The 19,031-nt window shown below is 50.6% G+C and overlaps 2 protein-coding genes across 2 annotated transcripts; both read right to left on the reverse strand.

Moving 5' to 3' along the window:
- Window positions 1-292: 292 nt before the first annotated feature.
- LOC135456910 (indoleamine 2,3-dioxygenase 2-like) lies at window positions 293-9,514 on the reverse strand. Its single transcript, XM_064731106.1, has 10 exons — window positions 8,965-9,514; window positions 8,103-8,198; window positions 7,378-7,497; window positions 7,084-7,202; window positions 6,479-6,493; window positions 5,534-5,633; window positions 5,235-5,352; window positions 5,087-5,138; window positions 2,912-3,060; window positions 293-847 (listed from the first exon to the last, which is right to left on the reverse strand). The coding sequence occupies exons 1-10, from the start codon at window positions 9,229-9,231 to the stop codon at window positions 480-482; spliced, it is 1,404 nt and encodes a 467-aa protein (XP_064587176.1). The 5' UTR covers window positions 9,232-9,514; the 3' UTR covers window positions 293-479.
- A 1,769-nt stretch (window positions 9,515-11,283) lies between these two features.
- LOC135456841 (disintegrin and metalloproteinase domain-containing protein 18-like) lies at window positions 11,284-19,031 on the reverse strand. The gene is made up of 15 exons (XM_064730960.1): window positions 18,961-19,031; window positions 18,764-18,842; window positions 18,483-18,559; window positions 18,163-18,361; window positions 17,924-17,989; window positions 17,603-17,674; window positions 16,129-16,265; window positions 15,328-15,514; window positions 14,398-14,487; window positions 13,902-14,100; window positions 13,572-13,680; window positions 12,187-12,370; window positions 11,852-11,932; window positions 11,654-11,771; window positions 11,284-11,453 (listed from the first exon to the last, which is right to left on the reverse strand). The coding sequence occupies exons 1-15, from the start codon at window positions 19,029-19,031 to the stop codon at window positions 11,296-11,298; spliced, it is 1,827 nt and encodes a 608-aa protein (XP_064587030.1). The 3' UTR covers window positions 11,284-11,295.

Raw genomic sequence — 19,031 nt, forward strand, 5'->3', positions numbered from 1 at the left:
CAGGTGGGGAGGTGCTGCTGATGGGAGGTTTTGCATCTTGGCTTGTTGCAGATGGAGCCCCTTGGCCTCCTGCACCCACTTTGGGCAACCCTTGGGGTAGGTCAGGTGTCACTGACATATTTTCTGAAAAATACCTTTGGCTAGGATTTTCTCCTGAGAAGCTGAGAGGCCTCAGAAATGAAATGTAAGCAATAACTATCTGATGGCTGTGGAATGATGGTTTACCAATAGGTGCATCTTTGATTGGTCTCATGTAGGTTGGTCATCAAGTAAAAACAATGATAGTCCAGATTTTGAGGCTCTGAGTCTGTCATGAGATTTTATTATCATTCTTGTTCTAGCCTTCTGATGTCTCCTTTCTCCTTCTTCAGTATAGTTTTAATACGGCATTTTTAATATAATATATATCATAAAATAATAAATCAGCCTTCTGAAACACGGAGTCAAGATTCCCATCACACCCACAAACACCACCACAGTCAGGCCCTTATCATCCCCTCCCTGGTGGTGTCCCTGATGCTCTTCAGGAAGCTGAAGATGTGCGACCCTCCAGTTCCTTTATCCTCCAGTGCTGACGGCGCCTTTCCCACAGCAGGGCCAGCCCCGTTCAGCTCTGCCCGCCTGGCCTTGGCTTTGGAGGCTGCCACAGCGATGTACTTGGTGACAATGGTGATGTGGTAGGACCTGAGCTCTGCCAGCGCCGACACGCAGCGGTTGAAGGCGTTGCGGAGCCGCGCGTTCCCCGAGGAGAGCACGAGGTGCCGCGGGGACAGCGCGCCGCGGATCTGCTCCACGAAGGCTCGGTGGGCTGGGGGCATGTACTCCCTCATCCTGAGCAGGAAGGCGGCTGCGAGACACCAGAAAAGGCGGGAGTAAGTTGTGGGTAAGTGGATTAAAAGTCCCAACCCTCTAGGAGAGAAGCTGGCTAGGAGCTGTGGTGCTGGCACAGCCTCCTCTACCCTTCCTCCAATTAACTGAGTGTTCCAGATTGCAAGGCAAGATGTATTCTATTACCATCTGTATGGCAGATTATCTTTGTCAAGTGGGCAGTTTGCTTTATCTCTCTCTTTGAGTGACCACAATCACTCCTCCCTCTGGAGGGGACATCTGCTGAGCCCAGAAGGAAGAGCCAAGCATTCCTACCTGGATATAATCCAGAGGTTTTGAGAGACCAGCACGGCTTCTCCACTGGATTTCCCAGAGGAGCAGCAGCTGCCTCTCCTTCCACTGGATCTTCAGAGGAAGAATACATCCTTCTCTACAGGATCCCTGCTCCAACAGAACCACCCCTGACACTGCAGGAGGGCAGAGCCACAATTCCAATGGCACTGCTGCCAACACCCTGACCCACAGGGTGTCAGGTTGGGTTCTGTCTCTGTCAGTGTTGTTCTAGTGCACTGCATTGTTTATTTTATCCTTTTATTTTTCTCCCCTGTTAAAGGTTATTTTCTGCTCCCATATTTTTGCCTGAGAGCCCCTTAATTTAAAATTTATAGCAATTCGGAGGGGTGGGGAGGGTTTACATTCTCCATTTCAGGGGAGGCTCCTGCCTTCCTTAGCAGACTCCTGGCTTTCCAAACCAAGACTCTGAGAAAGAAAGCCCATATTAGGTCAGTGTTCCATTAGGGCTGGTGCATACCCTAAAAGGAAGGGTTTAGCCCTGCTCCCAGCCTTTTGGTTTTCTTTTTTTTTTTTTTCTAATTTCTGGTAAATATTTCTGTTGTGGGCTGGACTAAAGTGGAGCTTTATGAATGGCCTCTTACTGGCAGGATGCCTGCACGCTCTGCTCACTCATCTCTTGGGCCCATACAGAGCCTCAGCAAAAAGATGACATACAAGAAGCCAAATGCATGCTTTTGTGAATTTGTCATGGTGAGGGAACACCTGCCAGAGGCACATTTATAACCTTCCTCCCTGGAACTGGGCAGAGCCTGGTGCCAGCCAGGATGAGATGGGCACATGTCCTCCTGCCTGCCAGAGCTGGCACACTCATGGGAATCGCTGTGGCTCATCTCTTCCCCGGCCCCTCATCAGCTTTGGAGAAGGAAAAGTGTCACTGTCATATTTTCTGAAAAATCCCTTCGCCAGGATTTCTTCTCCTGGGAAGCTGAGAAGCCCCAGAGAAAAATGAAAACAATAATTATCTGATTGCTTCTCCTTTGTTTTGCTGCTTTGGAATGTGGTTGGAGACTGTTTATCCAACAGGTGGTTGCTTCATTGGTTTAATGGGAATTGTTTTAACTGAATGACCAATCACTGTCAGGCTGTGTCAAGACTCTGGAAGTAGTCATGAGATTTTATTATTAATTCTTGTTAAGCCTTCTGTCTGTATCCTTTCTCTATTCTTTAGTATAGTTATATTATATATATAACTATTATATATATACTATTCTTTAGTATAGCATTCTATAATATAATATTGTGGTGGTGATCACAAGGGTCCCAGGATGAGGGAAGAGATGAGAATCTTGACTCCATGTTTCAGAAGGCTGATTTATTATTTTATGATATCTATTATAATAAAAGAAAATTATATATTAAAACTATATTAAAGAATAGAAGAAAGGATTTCATCAGAAGGCTTGAAAGGAAAGGAATGGAATGATAATAAAATCTTGTGACTGTTCACAGCCTCGACACAGGTGGCTGTCATTGGTCACAAGTAAAAACAATTTCACATGCTAGGTAAACAATTCTCCAAATCACATTCCAAAGCAGCAAAACATGGAGAAGCTGAAACTTCCCAGCTTCACAGGAGAAAACATCCTAATGGAAGGTTTTTTCATAAAATAGATCTGTGACATAATATCATAAAATAACAAATTAGCCTTTTAAAAACATGGAGTCAGATTTATCTTCTTTCCCCTGATTGGGGCTGTCTGTGAATTGGACAGAAAGGCTGTTGGCTCACCGCAGTCCTGGCGGTGGCAGATGCCCAGGAGCTCATCGAAGGCGTGCAGGACCGTGCTCTGCGCCGCGCTGCCCCCCGAGAACGCCAGCGCCTCCACGGACACCCCCTCGTAGACGAGCCCGTAGGCCATGGCAGGGTTGTCCTTCCAGCTGGGCAGGAGACACGGCAGTCAGGCAGCGGCCATGGGGACAGGGGCCTGTGACAAGGGACCTTGGGCTGGCAAGATTGAGCAAAACCTCCCTGGCCCATGGATCTCCTTCTCCAACGCGGCCATGTCAGCCTTTCTCAAATAGGAGATAAACCTGGAAATCAGATTCTGTGCCAAAGCACATAGTGAGGGCATGGGGATAAGGAGAAATCCCTAATTTTTTCTGGGCCCTGTGAGAAGGGACCTTGGGCTGGCAAGATTGAGCAAAACTTCCCTGGCCTAGCGCAGGATCTCCTGGCCCAGCCCATGAATCTCCTCCTCCATGTCAGCCTTTCTCAAACAGGAGATAAACTTGGAAATCACATTCTGTATCAAAGCACACAGTGAGACCATGGGGGTAAGGACAAATCCTTAATTTCTTCTGGGCCTTTTCCTTAAATTTTTCTGGGCCTTGTGAGAACGGACCTTGGGCTGGCAAGATTGAGCAAAATTTTCCTGGCCCAGCCCATGGATCTCCTCCTCCAACATGGCCATGTCAGCCTTCCTTGAGTAGGAGATAAACTCAGAAATCAGATTCTGTGTCAAAGCACACTGTGAGGCCATGGGGGTAAGGAGAAATCCTTCATTTTTTCTGGGCCTTTTCCTTAATTTTTTTCTGGGCCCTGTGAGAAGGGAAACTGTCCTGGCCAAGCCCATGGATCCCCTCCTCCAACACAGCCATGTCAGCTTTCCTCAAACAGGAGATAAACTTGGAAATCAGATTCTGTGTCAAAGCACACAGTGAGGCCAGGGAAGGAGAAGTCCTTGATTTTCCTTTGCCAGAAGAGTGTTCTCTGGGATCTCCACGCCCTGGTGAGCACCCAGCATGGTGCTGGGACACATTGCCCTGCCAGGCTGCACCTCCTGCTCCAGCTCAGGAAGATTTCTGCAAGCAGAGAGGGGAAGGAGCACTTTTCTAGGCAACAGTGGCACTTTACATCAACTCCTTGAATGTCAGCGGCCATTGAGTGCTGAAATGGAGAAGTGCTCACACCCAAATGGAGACAGGGGTTGTGATTTCAGGGAGGTGAAGTGCCCAGCACAAAAATATCTGTTGACTTTTAGCAGAAAGCACCATTCCATGAGGCTTTGGGTGCTGGCTGCAGTTGGGCTACAGGAACAGATTTTACACAAACTGCAGAGAAAATAGATTCATTATCAAATACCAGAATATTTTTAGTTCTCCCAGGATTGTATTTATAGTAAGCTCTACTAGTGGGAAGTTCTTAGAAGCAGAAGGGAATTTAAAAGGCATGTTTTCCCAAGCTGATGACCATCGAGACAAGGTCAGCTTGGATAAAAAATGAGAGAAACTTAATCACGATGCACGGAGCCTTTTACTTGGAAATTCTGAGATATGATGGAGAGAAATAAAAATAGAATCCCCCTGAGAAGTCTGAGACTGAGTGTCTGCAGATGCTGCAACCCCACAGGGGTGCTGGGGGATGGTGAAGGCTCCATGCTGGGCTCCTGGGCTGAGATTCTGCCTTGCCCAAACAACATTTTCAGTATTTGGGGGGGAATTTTCTATTTTTTGAAGTGACAGAATTGTAACAGAGCAGCAGCAAGAGGATTGTTACAGATGTTTGCTTAACACGCAGTGGGAAGAGCCTCTGCTCAGCTCTGCAGCTTTGTGTACACAGTGTGGAAGGAAAGAGAAATTCCTCTTCTCCTGTCAAAACTGTTTGGCCAGGAGCAGGAAAGATTCATTTGTGCTCAATTCTGGCTCTTGGGGCTGTCAGGGCTGAGCTGAAGGATGGAGAGAAGCTGGAGGGAGGCAGACCCCAGCCCTTGGCCACATCCATCCCCAGTTCCAGTGCCTAGGAATTCCTGAGGGACAGGATCATGATGCTCTAGGGAGAGCAATGCTGGTCCCTACCCTGCCCTGGGGAACTCCATATCCCACCTGGGCTGCCCCTTCCTTGCACCTCCCCAGCTCCCCCCAGCCCTGTGGCTCTGAAGGGAAACAGAGGGAAAGATCCACTCACCCAGAGAGAAAGATCCGGATCACAGAGTAGAATACTTCTGGGTCCACATAGTCTAGGAGGAAGTCAATCAGATCAGATCAGAGGTGATGGGCAGCTGCAGCAGAGGGTGCCATGAGCTGCAGCATGCACAGACACCAGCTGCTCTCACCGTGCATCCTCCTCAGTGCCTCCCTCATGGCCTCGATGGCCCCTGCCAGCTCCTCCAGGGCTCTGTGCAGGGACTCCTCATCCCCCTGCACGGTGGCACCGAGGGCCCGGGGGATTGCCTGAGGGAGGAGGAGGGACAGCACCAGGTCACAAAGGGGGAGGATGTCTGTGGACAGCAGCTCTGGACATTTGCTGCCACCCATGGCAGCTCTGCCCCTTCCCCAGCCTGGGTTCAGGGACAGGAACACCTTGTGGGTGCACCTCAGGCACTTTAGAGCCCCAACACAGGGTGGTACCCACCTTAATGCCAGGCACAGCTGCCTTCTCCACAAGCACGGTGACAAGGATGAAGCCCCTCAGACTGTCGCCTCCAGGCAGTGTGATGATCGTGTCCAGGTTCCTGCACAAAAGAGCCAAGAACAGGGATTGGGGAGGGATGGTGGCTCAGGATTTCCTTACACACTGTGGGACCCGGGGAACAAAACCATCCCACACTCCAGAGCCTCTTAGCAGAGGAGCTGGTGCAGAGTGAAAGGGGAGTGTGGTATTTGCAGGGTCCACAGGATGAACGAATTGAGAATGACTCTATGCTCTTAGAAGGCTAATTTATTATTATATAATTTATATATTATATTATATTATATTATATTATATTATATTATATTATATTATATTATATTATATTATATTATATTATATTATATTATATTATATTACATTATATTACATTATATTATATTATGCTATACTAAAGAATCAAGAAAGGATCCTTACAGGAGGCTTAACAAAATACTAATTAAAAACTCATGACTGTCCAGAGTCCTGACACAGCTGGACAGTGATCAGTCATTAAGTAAAAATAATTCACATAGAACCAACCAAACATGCACCTATTAGATAAACAATGTCCAAACCACATTCCAAAGCAGCAAACACAGGAGAAGTAATCAGATAATTATTGTTTTCATTTTTCTCTGAGGCTTCTCAGCTTTCCAGGAGAAGAAATCCTGGCAAAGGGATTTTTCCAGAAAATATGACAGTGACAGGAGAGCAGGACTGCTGTGGTTTAGGGGCCCTGCCATCCTCCCTGTGCCCTCCCCATGGTCTGTGCTGTCACTGCAGTGGCACTTGTGTGACAAATACAATGCACATCAAGAGAGGTTCAGCCCAAGCAGTGCTACACAGCTGAGCCAATCCAAACAATAACCAACACCGTTAGAAAATAAATGAGCAGTAAGTACTTACTCCATTTCCAGAGGCCTGGAGGCGTTGCAGTTATGGCCAACAAAATGCACAAGAAAAGGAGAGAGAGAGAGAGATTATAAATTGTTCTAGTAACAATTGTTCTAGTAACCTTGGCTCTGCACAGGAGAGCTCTTCATCCACTTTCCCTCTTTTCCTCCCTCTGGACATGAAGGGAGCTCCTGACTTCAGCGTGTGACTCATGTGTGCAAAGAGCAAATCTGGGCACAATTGGGGCAGGGAGGGTTTGGAGGGACCTTGGGATCTGTGCTGGGCACAGAAGGTGTTTTCCTTTGCTCTGAGACTGTCTGCTGTGCAAAGTGGATTTAATACCCAGCAGAGGAGTAACTTTTTCATTTGATGGAGTTGAAATGGCCCCATGCTCTGCAGGGAACAGAGGAGTTTTTCCTAGGGGGTGCTCCCAGAGACACCCACATCCCCACAGAGTCCTTGTGTCCACACCCACGAGGCTGAGCCCAGCAAAGATGGGATTCAAGGGGCATTGGCAGAGCAGGAGCAGTCTGGGACCAGTCTGTCCTGCTGATCACTGATCTGTCCCTGACACCTGCAGGAAGAACCATGCTTGCCCACTGGCATTTGCTGCTTACCCACTGGGGTCCTTCCTCCTCCAGTTGGCCAACACAAAGTCTGCATGGCTGAGGATGGGTGGGAGGCCCAGGGCCTGGGACACCTCCCAGAAGGGCACAGCGAGATTTCTGGGCAGGACCTGAGTGTCACAAAGCACAGGGGAAGGTGGGGATGTGGTCAGGCTGTGGAAAGGTGGCAGCAGCTCCTGCTGCAGCCACAGGAAAGGGGATTTGCTCCCATGGGGAAGTGCTAAGGGAGCAGCAGCAGCTCCCAGAGCCCAAGGAGCAGGTGACCCTGCTTTACCTTGCCTTTACCTGCACGGTGCCCTCCTCGCCATCCTGCCAGACGTAGCCCATGGTGATGAAGCTGAGCACCAGGTGTGCCAAGTGCAGCTCCTCACGCCCTCGGAGCTGCTGCGGGCTCAGCTGCGGCATCTGCCAGGGAAACCCTTGGGAGCAAGGAGCAGAGCCAGCAATGCCAAGGGCCCTGTGCTGGAGGGGCTGCCCTGCCAGCTGGGGAGAACCCTCCTGGTCCTTCTCTTTATGCCTCCCTTCCCACCCTCTCTGCAGGAATTGTGCTTTGTTACTGCTTTGTGAGCAGCGACAGCAATCCATGGGGTTTTCCTCCTCCTGGTGCTGGGATGCCCATGGGGCAGCTGATCCCAAAAGGAGCTGCATCAGGGATCATGGCTGGGATGAGACATGGTTCTTGTGACACCCAGAGGGGCCCTGCTCCATCCCTTGCTGCCTGCTGAGCGCTTGGATCCGCTGCAGGAGCTGTTTCTGTGCCAAAGTTAAGCCTTTGCTGTCGCCTGGTGTCTGTCCTGGCTCAGCACATATTTGGCAGGTTTTTCAGACACTGCTGTGTCTGTAAAGCTTGAGACCAAGGTTTCAGAGAGCTCTGGGGGCAGGAAGGAGAAGCCCATACCTGGTGGGCAGGAAGGAGAAGCCCATACCTGGTGGGCAGGAAGGAGAAGCCCATACCTGGTGGGCAGGAAGGAGAAGCCCATACCCGGTGGGCAGGAAGGAGAAGCCCATACCTGGTGCACACGTGAGCGGAGCTGGTGGCTCGTGATCAGCTGGGGCAGCTCATGGGCAATGTCCATCCAGGGACTGTAGGGTGCTGGCAGCTCTGTCTTGGTGGAGAGAGGCAGAGGGAGGGCTGTGAACGTGCCCAGGCTCCCAGCTGTTATAGCAGCTTTTTTGAGTTAGGTTTAATAAGTTTTCAGAGACTTGTAACACACTTAGCTACTTTTAAAAACATAAAAATTAACAAAATAGCTTTTGTTACAGCGTTAAAAATAAAAAAGTTTAATAAAAAGTAAAATAACAAAAAACTAAGTTAGATGTTAAACATTTTTCGTTTTAGTAAAATACTTTTAAAAAGTGATTAATTTCTTTGGGTTTTTCAAATTAATGACTTAAGCGAAACTTTTTAGCTTCTGTCCAATTAGCTATCCTTAAGTTTGAAGTCCCCTAAGTCTTATGACATGTCTTTTCACCATTGAAGAGAAAAACTTCTAGGCTTATTTCCTTTTTAAAAAAACAAAAGATAGTTTTGTCACTCTGCCACCAAGAAACACATTCCTATAAGGGATAAATAGCCCCACTTTGGGCACAGGACACCTGCACTTCTTGTGCTCCCCAAAATCCTGTAGAGCCAAGGCCAGACAGAGCTCCTTCACCTCTCCTCTGTGCTGCTTGCTGCAGCTGCTTTCATAATTTTAAAGGGTAGGGGTTTGTCCTATGAAACTGCCTGTGCCAGAATAACAACTGCCTTCCTCGTATTTCTTTGTAAAGTGCTACAGCAAAATGCTAAATCCAAGCTCCCCCAGCAGAAAGCTGCTCACCAGCCCCTCTCTTTCCTGTGCACGCAGATGGGGAGGCACAGCCAGCTCCTACCAGAGGATTGGGAAGCAGGAAGCCAAACTCCTCGGAGATGTGGAACCTGCTCAGTGCCAGGGGCAGCAGCGGGGGCTCCTCGGTGTCAGCGCTGCCCTCCATGGCTGGTGCTGCCTGCCAGGGCTGCTCTGGCCTGGCCACCCCGCTGGCAGAATGTGCTGAGCCAGCACCTGGGCCTGGGGGGTCAGCCTGGCTGCCCAATGGCCAGAGGGTCATTGAGCAAACACGGCTAAAGGTTGCTGATAAGGCTTTGTCTGCTGCAAACATTCAACTCTGTTCCTGTGGATGGGAAAGCCTTGGGTCACCTGTCTCAGGGGCTGTGAGCTGACTCCTCCCAGGGCTGCCCCAAAGGGCTGCCAGGCTCCCGTGTGGTGGGAGGTTCTCAGAATCTCTGCTGGTCACAGACTCTGAGATATGTGCAAGTCTCCTCTTCCCAGCCCAGCACATGAAGAAGAAGTCAGGATTCCTCTGTTCTCATTCTCAAGTTTGTTTATTATTTCTTATGCATAACATTTTTTCTCTGACCTGCTGAGTTCTGTCTGGCACACTGACCACCCAGGAGTGTTATCTTTTTATACTAAAAACTACCTGTACTTTATTTACAATAACTTCCCAATACCTATCACCTCTGTTAGACAGTGAGTTTCTACCTTAAACCAATCCCAAAGTGCCACCATCACAGCAGAAGATGGAGGCCAAGAATTAGAAGGAGGAGAAAGGCTGGACACACCCAGATTCCTCCATCTTACCCCCTGAACCCCCATTCTAAAAACCTCAAAAATCTATTTTTCACCCTGTAACAAACTATTATTGTACTTAAACTCTCTTGACTTGTAATTCTTCATATAAAAGTTGGTAATTGTTTTTACTATGGGTCAAGATCAAAGGCACAGGGGTCTTGGGCTCTGTGCCAAGGTCTCTGAGCCCCTTGGGCAGGGTCTCAAGTCCTCCAGGGCAACCAGAGGAATGTCCTGGGTTCCAACAGGAGGTGGCCTGGGGCAGCAGCTCAGGGACACTGCTCTTGTGCCTGGGCATCCCCTTCCAGCCTGGGGGTGGTGGATGCTGACACCTGGCCAGAGATGCATAAGCACAGTGGATGCTGCTGCTTTCCCCATTCTGCTGGGGTCACTGGGGCTGCCAGTGGGGTCCAGCAGGATGCTCTGAGCAGGGCCTTCCCAAACAGCAGCTTTCTGGGGGAAAATCAGCCCTGAGAGCGCTGCCTGTGCAGGCAGGGGCTGGGGCTGGGGGCACTGGGGGTGCAGGGGAAGGGAAGGGCCAGGGTACAACAGGACTGACATCCCTGTGGGGCGCAGGGGTACAACAGCAGGACTGACATCCCCATGGGGTGCAGGTCTGAGGGCACTGCAGGTAACATATATTTCACATATAAAACAGAGGTGTTGCCTTCACTCACAGTCAGCACCAGGGCCACCACACAAGGCCTTCCCTGGTCCCCAGCTCTGAGGAGGGGGACATGAACCACACACATCCACAGTCACACAGGAGAGCTCCACTTCAGAGGCAGCCCCAGCACCTACTGAACAGCCCCCAGCCTCAAGCAGCTTCACAGCCCTCACAGACGAGCAAATCCCCAAATCCCAACCACCATCGTGTGCCCACAGAGAAAAGGGGACAATCTCAGCAGCTGTGGCCCCTAAGCCCCAAGAGCAGGGTCAACTCTGATAAAAAACATAAACTACGTAAGCAGAAAACCACAGGGCACTGGCCATGACACCTGCTTTGCCCAACACCTTTAATTAGTGCCTGTGGTGCTGCCCCAGCGCTGGCTCTGCTGGTGGGTCCGTGTCTGGCTTCATCTCCAGCTCTGGCTCTAGCTCTGTGTCTGTCTGCAGCTCTGGGGCCAGCTCTGGGTCCGGTAGCTCCAGATCTGGCTCCCATTTTAGCTCCAGGTCTGGCTCCAGATGTAGCTTCAGGCCTGGCTCCAGATGTAGCTTCAGGCCTGGCTTCCATTTTAGCTCCAGGTGTGGCTCCCGTTTTACCTCCAGGTCTGGCTCCAAATTTTGCTCCAGGCCTGGCTCTTGATGTAGCTCCAGGCCTGATTCCCGTTTTACCTCCTGCTCTGGCTCCAGATTTCGCTCCAGGTCTGGCTCCAGCTCCCTGCCCGTGTCCTGGCTGGTGCTGTGGGGGATCTGCAGTGGGGCCTTGGCCCTGCCTTGGCTCAGGGAGTGCCTCAGCCTGAGGTCACCTCAGCCCTGGGCAGCGTCCTCATGTCCCCATGGGAGTCCCCCCATCCCCTCCCCTCTGCAGGGATGCCCTCAGCCCCCTTTGGCCCACCCTGCCTCCCCAGACCCCACAGCCATGGGGCCCCACTCACCCCTCGGTGCCCAGTGCCCGCTCCCCGTGGCGCTGGCTGGGCATCTGCTGCCGCCACAGGCCGAGCCCCAGGGCCCCCGTCAGCAACAGCAGGATGAGGCAGGAGCCCAGCACCAGCCAGGCCATGTCACCATCATCCAGTGATCGATGCAGGCCTGGGGGGAGACAGCTGGATGGGCATGGGCACTGCCAGCCCTGCTGGGCACAGGCACTGCCAGCCCTGTCTGTCCAGCCCTGCTGGGCACAGGCACTGCCAGCCCATATGGGCACAGGCACTGCCAGCCCCGATGGGCACTGCCAGCCCCGCACAGCCCCTGCCAGCCCTGCCCACGCCATCCCACGGGTGCCCACTCACCTCCCTCTGTGAACTGCAGCCCGCTGTCCATGCTGCCGCCCTGGCGGGACCCCCTCCACTGGCAGTCGGGGGGCTGCCAGCCCATGTTGCAGTGGCAGTTGCCCTTGTTGTTGCACACCTGCAGGGCCAGGGAGGGGTACAGGTGTGCAGGGGGCTGGTACAGCCTGCCCTCCCCAGCCCAGCACCCCTGGCACTCACCCCGTGGCCGTGGCACTTTTTGTTGCTGTCACAGATCGGTCCCAGCACCGACACTGGGTGGCATGTGCCGTTCATACACACCTGGGAAAAACCATGGCAGCTCCAGCCCAGCACTGCCTCACCCATACAGCGCTCAGCACATCAGGCTGTGGCCCAAAGGGAAATGAAAACACACTATTTAAAAAAAAAAAAAAAAAAAAAAGACAAAAAAAGACAAAGCCGCAGCTCTGCCCTGAGGCCAGGTCATTTTAGTCAAGCAATCTGTGTTTCTATGATCTTGTTAATATTCACAGTTTCTATTTGTCATTCCAGGTGATTACAGAATATCTCCTTACCCTTCCAGAGCCACACTTTGTCCCTGGAGTGACGAGAAGGGGATCCAGCCATGTGGACACGTTCAGGTAGTTCAGAGTCACACAGATATGATGCTTCACCCGGGCGTACATCACAGCAGTGGCAGGTGCTAAGAAGGGCTTGTGGGAGGGATATGTGCAGACTAACTTCCCACACCTGAGATCCCTGGAAAGGCAATTTGCACAGGATTTGCATCAAACATGCACAGACATGTGGGTCTGTTCTTCAGCACAGGCTACAGCCAACATCTGAGGTCACCATTTGTGGTATTTGCAAGGGTCCCCAGGATCTCTCTCAAGGTGAGAGATAAGTGAATCTGACTCCATGCTCTTAGAAGGCTAATTTATTATTTTATGATATTATTAGTTTATTATTTTTAAAAATTATTAATTTGTTTATTAGTTAATATATTATTTTATTATGTTATTTTATATAATTTTATTATATTATTTAGTATATCATTAAAGAATGCTATACTAAACCTATACTAAAGAATACAGAAAGGATACAGACAGAAGCCTTCACAAGAATGGTCATGAAAAACTCATGACTGACTCCTCAGGGTCCAACACAGCTGATGGTGATTGGTCACTAAGTAAAAATAATTCACATGGGACCAATGAAACAACCACCTGTTGGTAAACAATCTCCAACCATATTCCAAAGCAACAAAACACAGGAGAATTTTCTCTGAAGCTTCTCATCTTCCCAGGAGAAGAAATCCTGGCAAAGGGATTTTTCAGTGACACGTGTTATAGATCTTATTGCAAGAATCCATCTTTTCTGTGTGGACTTGAGTTTTTTTTCACAGCTAGTACACAACTGGAAGCACCAGAATGCATTTTCCCTGTGATTCAGACCTTCATTAGCTACAGGATCAATGCTTAAATGCCACACTGGCTACATTGTAAGACAACACCAAACAGAAATAAAAAGAAGTCTCAATTCTGACAAATATCATGTGAAATAGTGGAGTACCAAACATGCTTTTTCTCTAACCTTTACAGAGACACAAGAATTGTAATAATTGCAACAATCTGTCCTGTCACTTGCTGGATGTAGCACAGGTTGGAAGAGTTTCCTAGACTAATTCTCAAGGTGAATAAGTGCAGATGAATTTAGAGATGGAAGAACTTAGTGGATTTTAGCAGAGCCAGTGCCCCCTGGCCAGCATACCTCCACACACAGCACCAGTACTTGCGGTTGGGCTGGAACCTGCAGTGCCCAAACCTGTCCTGCTGCCCGTTAATCTCCTCATAACACATCACAAACCTCATCATAAACTGGAATCTTGCCACTTCTCCTGACTGTCCAACCCCAAAGAAACCTGGATTTCAGCACATCCAGTGCCCCTTGGCCAGCATACCTCCACACACAGCGCCGGTAATGGTGGTTGGGCTCGAACCCGCAGTGCCCGAACCTGTCCCGCTGCCCGTTAATCTCCTCGTAGCACATCACAGGAGCGTTCTTGGAGTCTGCAAGTTCAGCAAGAATATTTGTTACTCTAATAGGTGATATGTGTAAATTCCTGCTGAGTAATCTCACTGAATGGAAATCCTGGCATAGCAAAGCAGGATTCCAGGAAATTCGCCCTGATGAGATTACAGCGATACGCACCAAAATCCCAACCAGGCAGGTGATGCTGTGGCCACCCCAGCCCCTGAGCAGCGCCAGTGCCACCAGCACAGCCTGGTACCTGTCCCGTAGATCCTCCTGCACTGCAGGTCTGGGGACTGGCAGCGTCCCTGGTAGCAGTAGCCGGTGCCACGCCAGCACTCCTGCCCGTCCTGCACGTACACATCGGGCGGGCAGGAGGCCGAGGAGCCGCTGCAGAACTCGGGCAGGTCGCACTGGGCATCGGCGGCCGGGCGGCACAGCGTGTTCCTCCACTTGAACTGGGGAGAAGGAGGAGCTCTGCAGCCTCCCTGGCCCACCAGGGTGAGCAGGAGGAGCTCTGCAGCCCCCCATGTCTGCCAGGCTGAGCCCACATAGCGCCCTCTGTGCTGAGGTGCTCAGGTGTGACCTGTCTGTGACACTGCCTGGGACAGTCCCCAGGTAATATTCCCCACCAGGGGTTCCCAAGAGCTGAGCTGGGCAGCCCAACCCCAGGAACCTTTCCCACTGCGCAGCAGGAAGTTTGGCTCTATCCCTCAGCATGATGATTTTGTCATAATTATAAAGGTATGCCTTACCTGACAATTTCTACAACATAATCCAGAGGCACATTTTGCTCTCGGCTTCAGTCTACAGTTTGGAGCGCAACACCTGTCCTTCTGGCATTCCTGTGGACACATGGCAAGCCCACGTTATTTTATTTTGTTGTCCCCCTGAGCTTCTCCTCCTCCTCTCCCCATATTACTTGGGCAATATCCAGCAGAACAAACGGGCGAAGCTGCCACACAGAAACAATCCCCAACCCAACACAGCCCTCCCTGGGAATCCATAAAATCAGAGGGTTTTGGGAAAGCTACACAAGGCCTCAGAGACAGCAGAACTGTGATTAGAGCTAAGCAGCAGCCATGAGATTGGTCAGCAGAAAAATTATGTAAAATGTAGAAAAGCAAGGACAAATAGAACAATGGTCTGTGTATTAATGCTTGTCTAGAATAACTCCCTAAGGTGCAGAAAAGCTTATCTAGTGAGATATTAGGAAGTTCTAAGCTTAATAATGGAGCTCTGTGCATTGTGTTTGAAGGCTTACAAGCAGGTATTGTATTTGAAATAAGCAAAGTACCTGTGCTTATAGTGGTTGGATAGAACTACTGTCAATGTGCTTTTGCTTGGTGTGATTGGTCAAGAAGCTTATAAAGTGAGTTGTAACATTCAAGACCATTCAAGAACAACACGTTCTTGGTCTGCTGGCTGGGATGTGAGCTGCTGGCATCTTCCCATTGCAATAACCATGGAATGAGACTGATACTGGAAAATAAAGCAGCTCAAGGCACGTTCCCAGCAGTCCTGTCCTGTTTGTGATTTGTACACAGCCCATGGCTGGCGATACCCCGCTGCACTGGGGCTGTGTACAAAGATTGGTGACTCCACAGGCACTGGGAGCACAAAGGCAGGGCTGTACCCACCTGTGCTGTGCCCACCTGTGCTGTGCCCACCTATGCTGTGCCCACCTGTGCCGTGCCACAGTCGCACTGCTCGCCCGGCTCCACCACGCCGTTGCCGCACACGGCGCCGCTCTGCCGGGACTGGCGGCTCAGCCGGGGGCTGCTGAAAAGGCAATCCCCTCTGCCCTGCTTCAGGAAGAACTCAAAGTCCCTGATGCTGCAGTTGCTGAAGGCTTTTGACCCGCTGAAATATCTGAAATAAAGCAATGATCAGGTTATACGTTACACAAAGCAATCATCAGTTTATACCTTACACATTCACTGCCCTTCTCTCTCTGAAGCTCTGTGCAAGTCAAGGGCTCACCCAGACACTGACAGCCCCCAGGGTCTATTAATTCACCTGATCTGCAGCTCATTATTAAAAGAGATTGAAAAACATTCTCATTTTAGAGAGCAAAGGTCTCTTTTGTCAAATTAGGCGCTAAATTGCTATTTAATTAGTCCTTTTTTTTTCTTCTTAGAGGAATAAAAGCAGGGATTTCTTCACTGAAATAATGGTATTGAAATGACTGAGATAACTGGTGTTCAGGCATTGGAATTGCTGCCCAGGGAGGTGGTGGAGTCCCCATCCCTGGAGGTGTTCAGGAAATCACTGACACAGCACTCAGTGCTCTGGTCCAGTTGACATGGCAGTGATTGGTCAAAGGTTGGACTCCATGCTCCTGGAGGCCTTTTCCAGCCTGAGTGATTCCATTTTTGCAGTGGAATGACAGTGCTGGAGGACACCTCTGACAAGGGGACACCGTGCAGCCCTCCCTGTCCCTCCCTTCATGTCCCCCAGCCCTGCAGCCCCTCAGACAAACTCACAGCGCCTCAGGGCTCATGGTGCAGACCCGTCCAGGGCAGCTGCAGCCTCGGGGGCTGTCGGGGCTCATGCCCAGGCTGTGGCCCAGCACCTGTGCCAGCAGCACAGAGAAGGACTCCAGGGTCACATTCCCGTGGTACTGGAGAGGGAGGAGAGAGAGGAGCTGCCAGAGCTGAGCTTTCCTTGCACAGATACAGATCCTCCCATGTGTTTCATCCATCCCTGCTCATGCTGAGCTCACAGCCATGTGTGCTGCTGAGGGACAAGCACAGGACAGGGGGGACCATACCAGGGCCACGGTGGCAGCAGCATCTCTCTGACATGCCTTTCCTGGAGCTGCTGCACCCACGAGGGATCCTTGGTGCCTGTACCTGGAACAGAGCTGGGGTCACTGCTGGGTGTCCCAGGGACCCTCTCTGGCTATGGTCAGTGGGGAATGATGGCTCTGTACAGCCCAAGCCCCCTTGGTGCCCCTATTTGCTGTCCCCAGAGGAGTTGGAGCAGGGTCTGGTGCCTGGTGCTGGCAGGGACTGAGGGATGGACAGCGCCATTGCAGCTGCTGCATCACTAGGAGGAATGGCTTGGAAGAAATACTTTAAGGATTTAGGAAATATGGATTTTTAACAAGCATTTTTGGTCAAAGTTTCAACTGATATCGGTTTCATTGCTACCACGTAACCTTTAACACTAATGAACCTTTATCTTACCCTAAGAGAGAAGCAATGTTGTGTGCCTGTGGCTCCAGAGACAACTGTTTCCACTGTAAAAATCGCTGTAGAATGTCCTCTGTGTCCCCTGCTGTTGATATTTTATCCCCCTCTGCCCACAGCTCCAGGGAGGACAGCACAATGGTGATATTAAGGGGATTAAACATCTGAAAGAATAAAAGAGGAAATCTGTTCTCACACCTTCCCTTCATGCAGAGCCACCACTCTGCACACAGGGGAAAAGTAAATTGCTGCTGTCAGTGCCTCAATGACATCTGTAGCCAAAAAAGAATGAACACACCTACAGAATAAAGAGATACAGCAAGAGGCCTGGGCCAAAGTTCAATAACTTCATAAGTGTTAGGGGTTTTGGGAATAACTTCTCATTGCACAAGTGAACCTTAAGACCAGCAGTGGAGTAAAGAGGATTGGAAGTTGGTTACAAGCACCTGAGAGCAAGCAGGTGAATTGGATCAGTGAGATCAGGGGAGAGGGAAACAACCCAGGAGTCCTCAAAATGCAGGGTTTGGCTGCCCTGGGGCAAACTGCCTGTTTATCTGTACATCTGCACGAGACACGGCCATCACACAGAGAAAGATGTTCTTGTGGGGCAGACTGACATGCCCAGAGGAAAAACCTTCTCAGGAAACACGGAATTTTTTACACAACATCCTCCTAAACCTAAAAGCAGCTAGAAAAGAGGTGACCAACATTAACATCCCTCTCATCCCACATCTCACTGCAGTACAAACCAGAATTAAGAACTCACATTGTTGATTAAATTGAAGGCCTGCATTACGTTCTGTGTTGCAGCATTCGGGTCTGATCCCATATAGTTGTACTGAAAAACAACCCAAGAGGACACAAGGGCAGACAAAGTGCTTATCATGGCAGTGTTGGAACACTGAAATGATTCCCAACACTGAGCCATGGAGCTACAAATTCACATTCCTTATTTCCTACAAAATCCACAGCATAAGGAACTTTTCAAAACAGAAAACAAATCCACATAAAAGCTGGGAAATGTTACCATTTCAATGCTCACAGAAGTCAGGCAAAGAAAAGGAAAAGGTGGCTGGCATGGACTTACCAAAGCCTTGTCCAAAACTACATACACTGTGAGGAATTTGGGAGACTGTGCAGTGGCCGAGAGGGGCTAAAAGAGAAAATGGGCTTCAAAGGACAGATTCTGCATTCTCTGGTCGCCTCACTGCTGCTGCTGGCTGTGCTTGTGTCCAAGTGTCTGGCCACAGACAGACAGAAGCCCTTCCAGCAGAACCAGGTGCCTCCTCACAGGACAGCAGCACTGTGAGCACAGGCACCACTCACCTCATCATCATCATCCTCAGGGGCCTTGTCCAGCCTGTCCCAGGCTGCCAGCCCACCCTGCCCTGCCTCAGGGGGGCTCTGGGCAGGGGGGGCTGCTGCCATCTGCTCCTCACCCGCTCGGTACAGCACGTGCTGGAAGGCAGGGGAGTAGCCCAGGGGCTGGATGCTGTAGCTCACGTTCTCAAACTGCAGCAAACCCCTGCCAGGGCACCAGCACTGCCCACCTGCTCCTGGGCACTGGCACAGCTGCCCCAGCTGTTTGTTCTGCAGGCCAGGCTGCCAGGGAGGGCAGCACAGGGACAGTGGGGCTGGTGCTTTACCTGAGCCCTGAGCAGGTGTTGAGGGTCACTGCTGAGCTGGGGAAGCCATCAATGTAGCCCCAGTAGTGGCAGCCTCCCTGGGACATGAGAGAGGACAGGGAGCCCTTCCATGGCTGGGCAGGCCATCCCCTTACCCACCATCCCCTTACCCACCATCCCCTTACCCACCATCCCCTTAACCACCATCCCCCTACCCACCACCCCAGCTGGAGCAGCTGCCTTGGACAGAGACAAACAAAACCCAGCATGGACAAACACAGCCCAAAGCAAAACCAGGTTACCTCAGAGTGGGCAGAATCAGCGTGCAAAGATCCCTGCTCACTGGCCACATAAGTCTGGAAATCATCAGATAGAAAGGCACTGCAAGAGAGAGGTGAAAAGTGAGGTACTGACAGCAGCATCCATCACCCAGAGCTCCTCAAGCTTCTTGCAGCCACCAGGGAGCAGGGCAGTGAGGAAAGAGTCAGGGCCAACTCACTGCTGCTGCAGGTGGATGGTGTAAGGCTTCCCCTCAATCCGCAGGGTGTAGGACACTGCCTCCTTGTGCAT

The sequence above is a fragment of the Zonotrichia leucophrys genome, chromosome 22 (genome assembly GCF_028769735.1).
Source record: "Zonotrichia leucophrys gambelii isolate GWCS_2022_RI chromosome 22, RI_Zleu_2.0, whole genome shotgun sequence".
NCBI lineage: Eukaryota > Metazoa > Chordata > Aves > Passeriformes > Passerellidae > Zonotrichia > Zonotrichia leucophrys.

What these genes read in the sequence shown, in the direction of transcription:
- LOC135456910 (XM_064731106.1), bottom strand. Translation starts at nt 9,231, where the DNA reads ATGTTTGCAGCAGACAAAGCCTTATCAGCAACCTTTAGCCGTGTTTGC. An exon ending in GCGAGGAGGGCACCGTGCAG is followed by an intron (nt 7,203 to 7,377) that starts GTAAAGGCAAGG and finishes TGTGACACTCAG; the next exon opens with GTCCTGCCCAGAAATCTCGC. An exon ending in CTGCCACCGCCAGGACTGCG is followed by an intron (nt 848 to 2,911) that starts GTGAGCCAACAG and finishes GGTGTCTCGCAG; the next exon opens with CCGCCTTCCTGCTCAGGATG.
- LOC135456841 (XM_064730960.1), bottom strand. Translation starts at nt 19,031, where the DNA reads ATGCACAAGGAGGCAGTGTCCTACACCCTGCGGATTGAGGGGAAGCCT. An exon ending in ACCATCCACCTGCAGCAGCA is followed by an intron (nt 18,843 to 18,960) that starts GTGAGTTGGCCC and finishes TCTCTCTTGCAG; the next exon opens with TGCCTTTCTATCTGATGATT. An exon ending in GCGACTGTGGCACGGCACAG is followed by an intron (nt 14,488 to 15,327) that starts GTGGGCACAGCA and finishes ATGTGTCCACAG; the next exon opens with GAATGCCAGAAGGACAGGTG.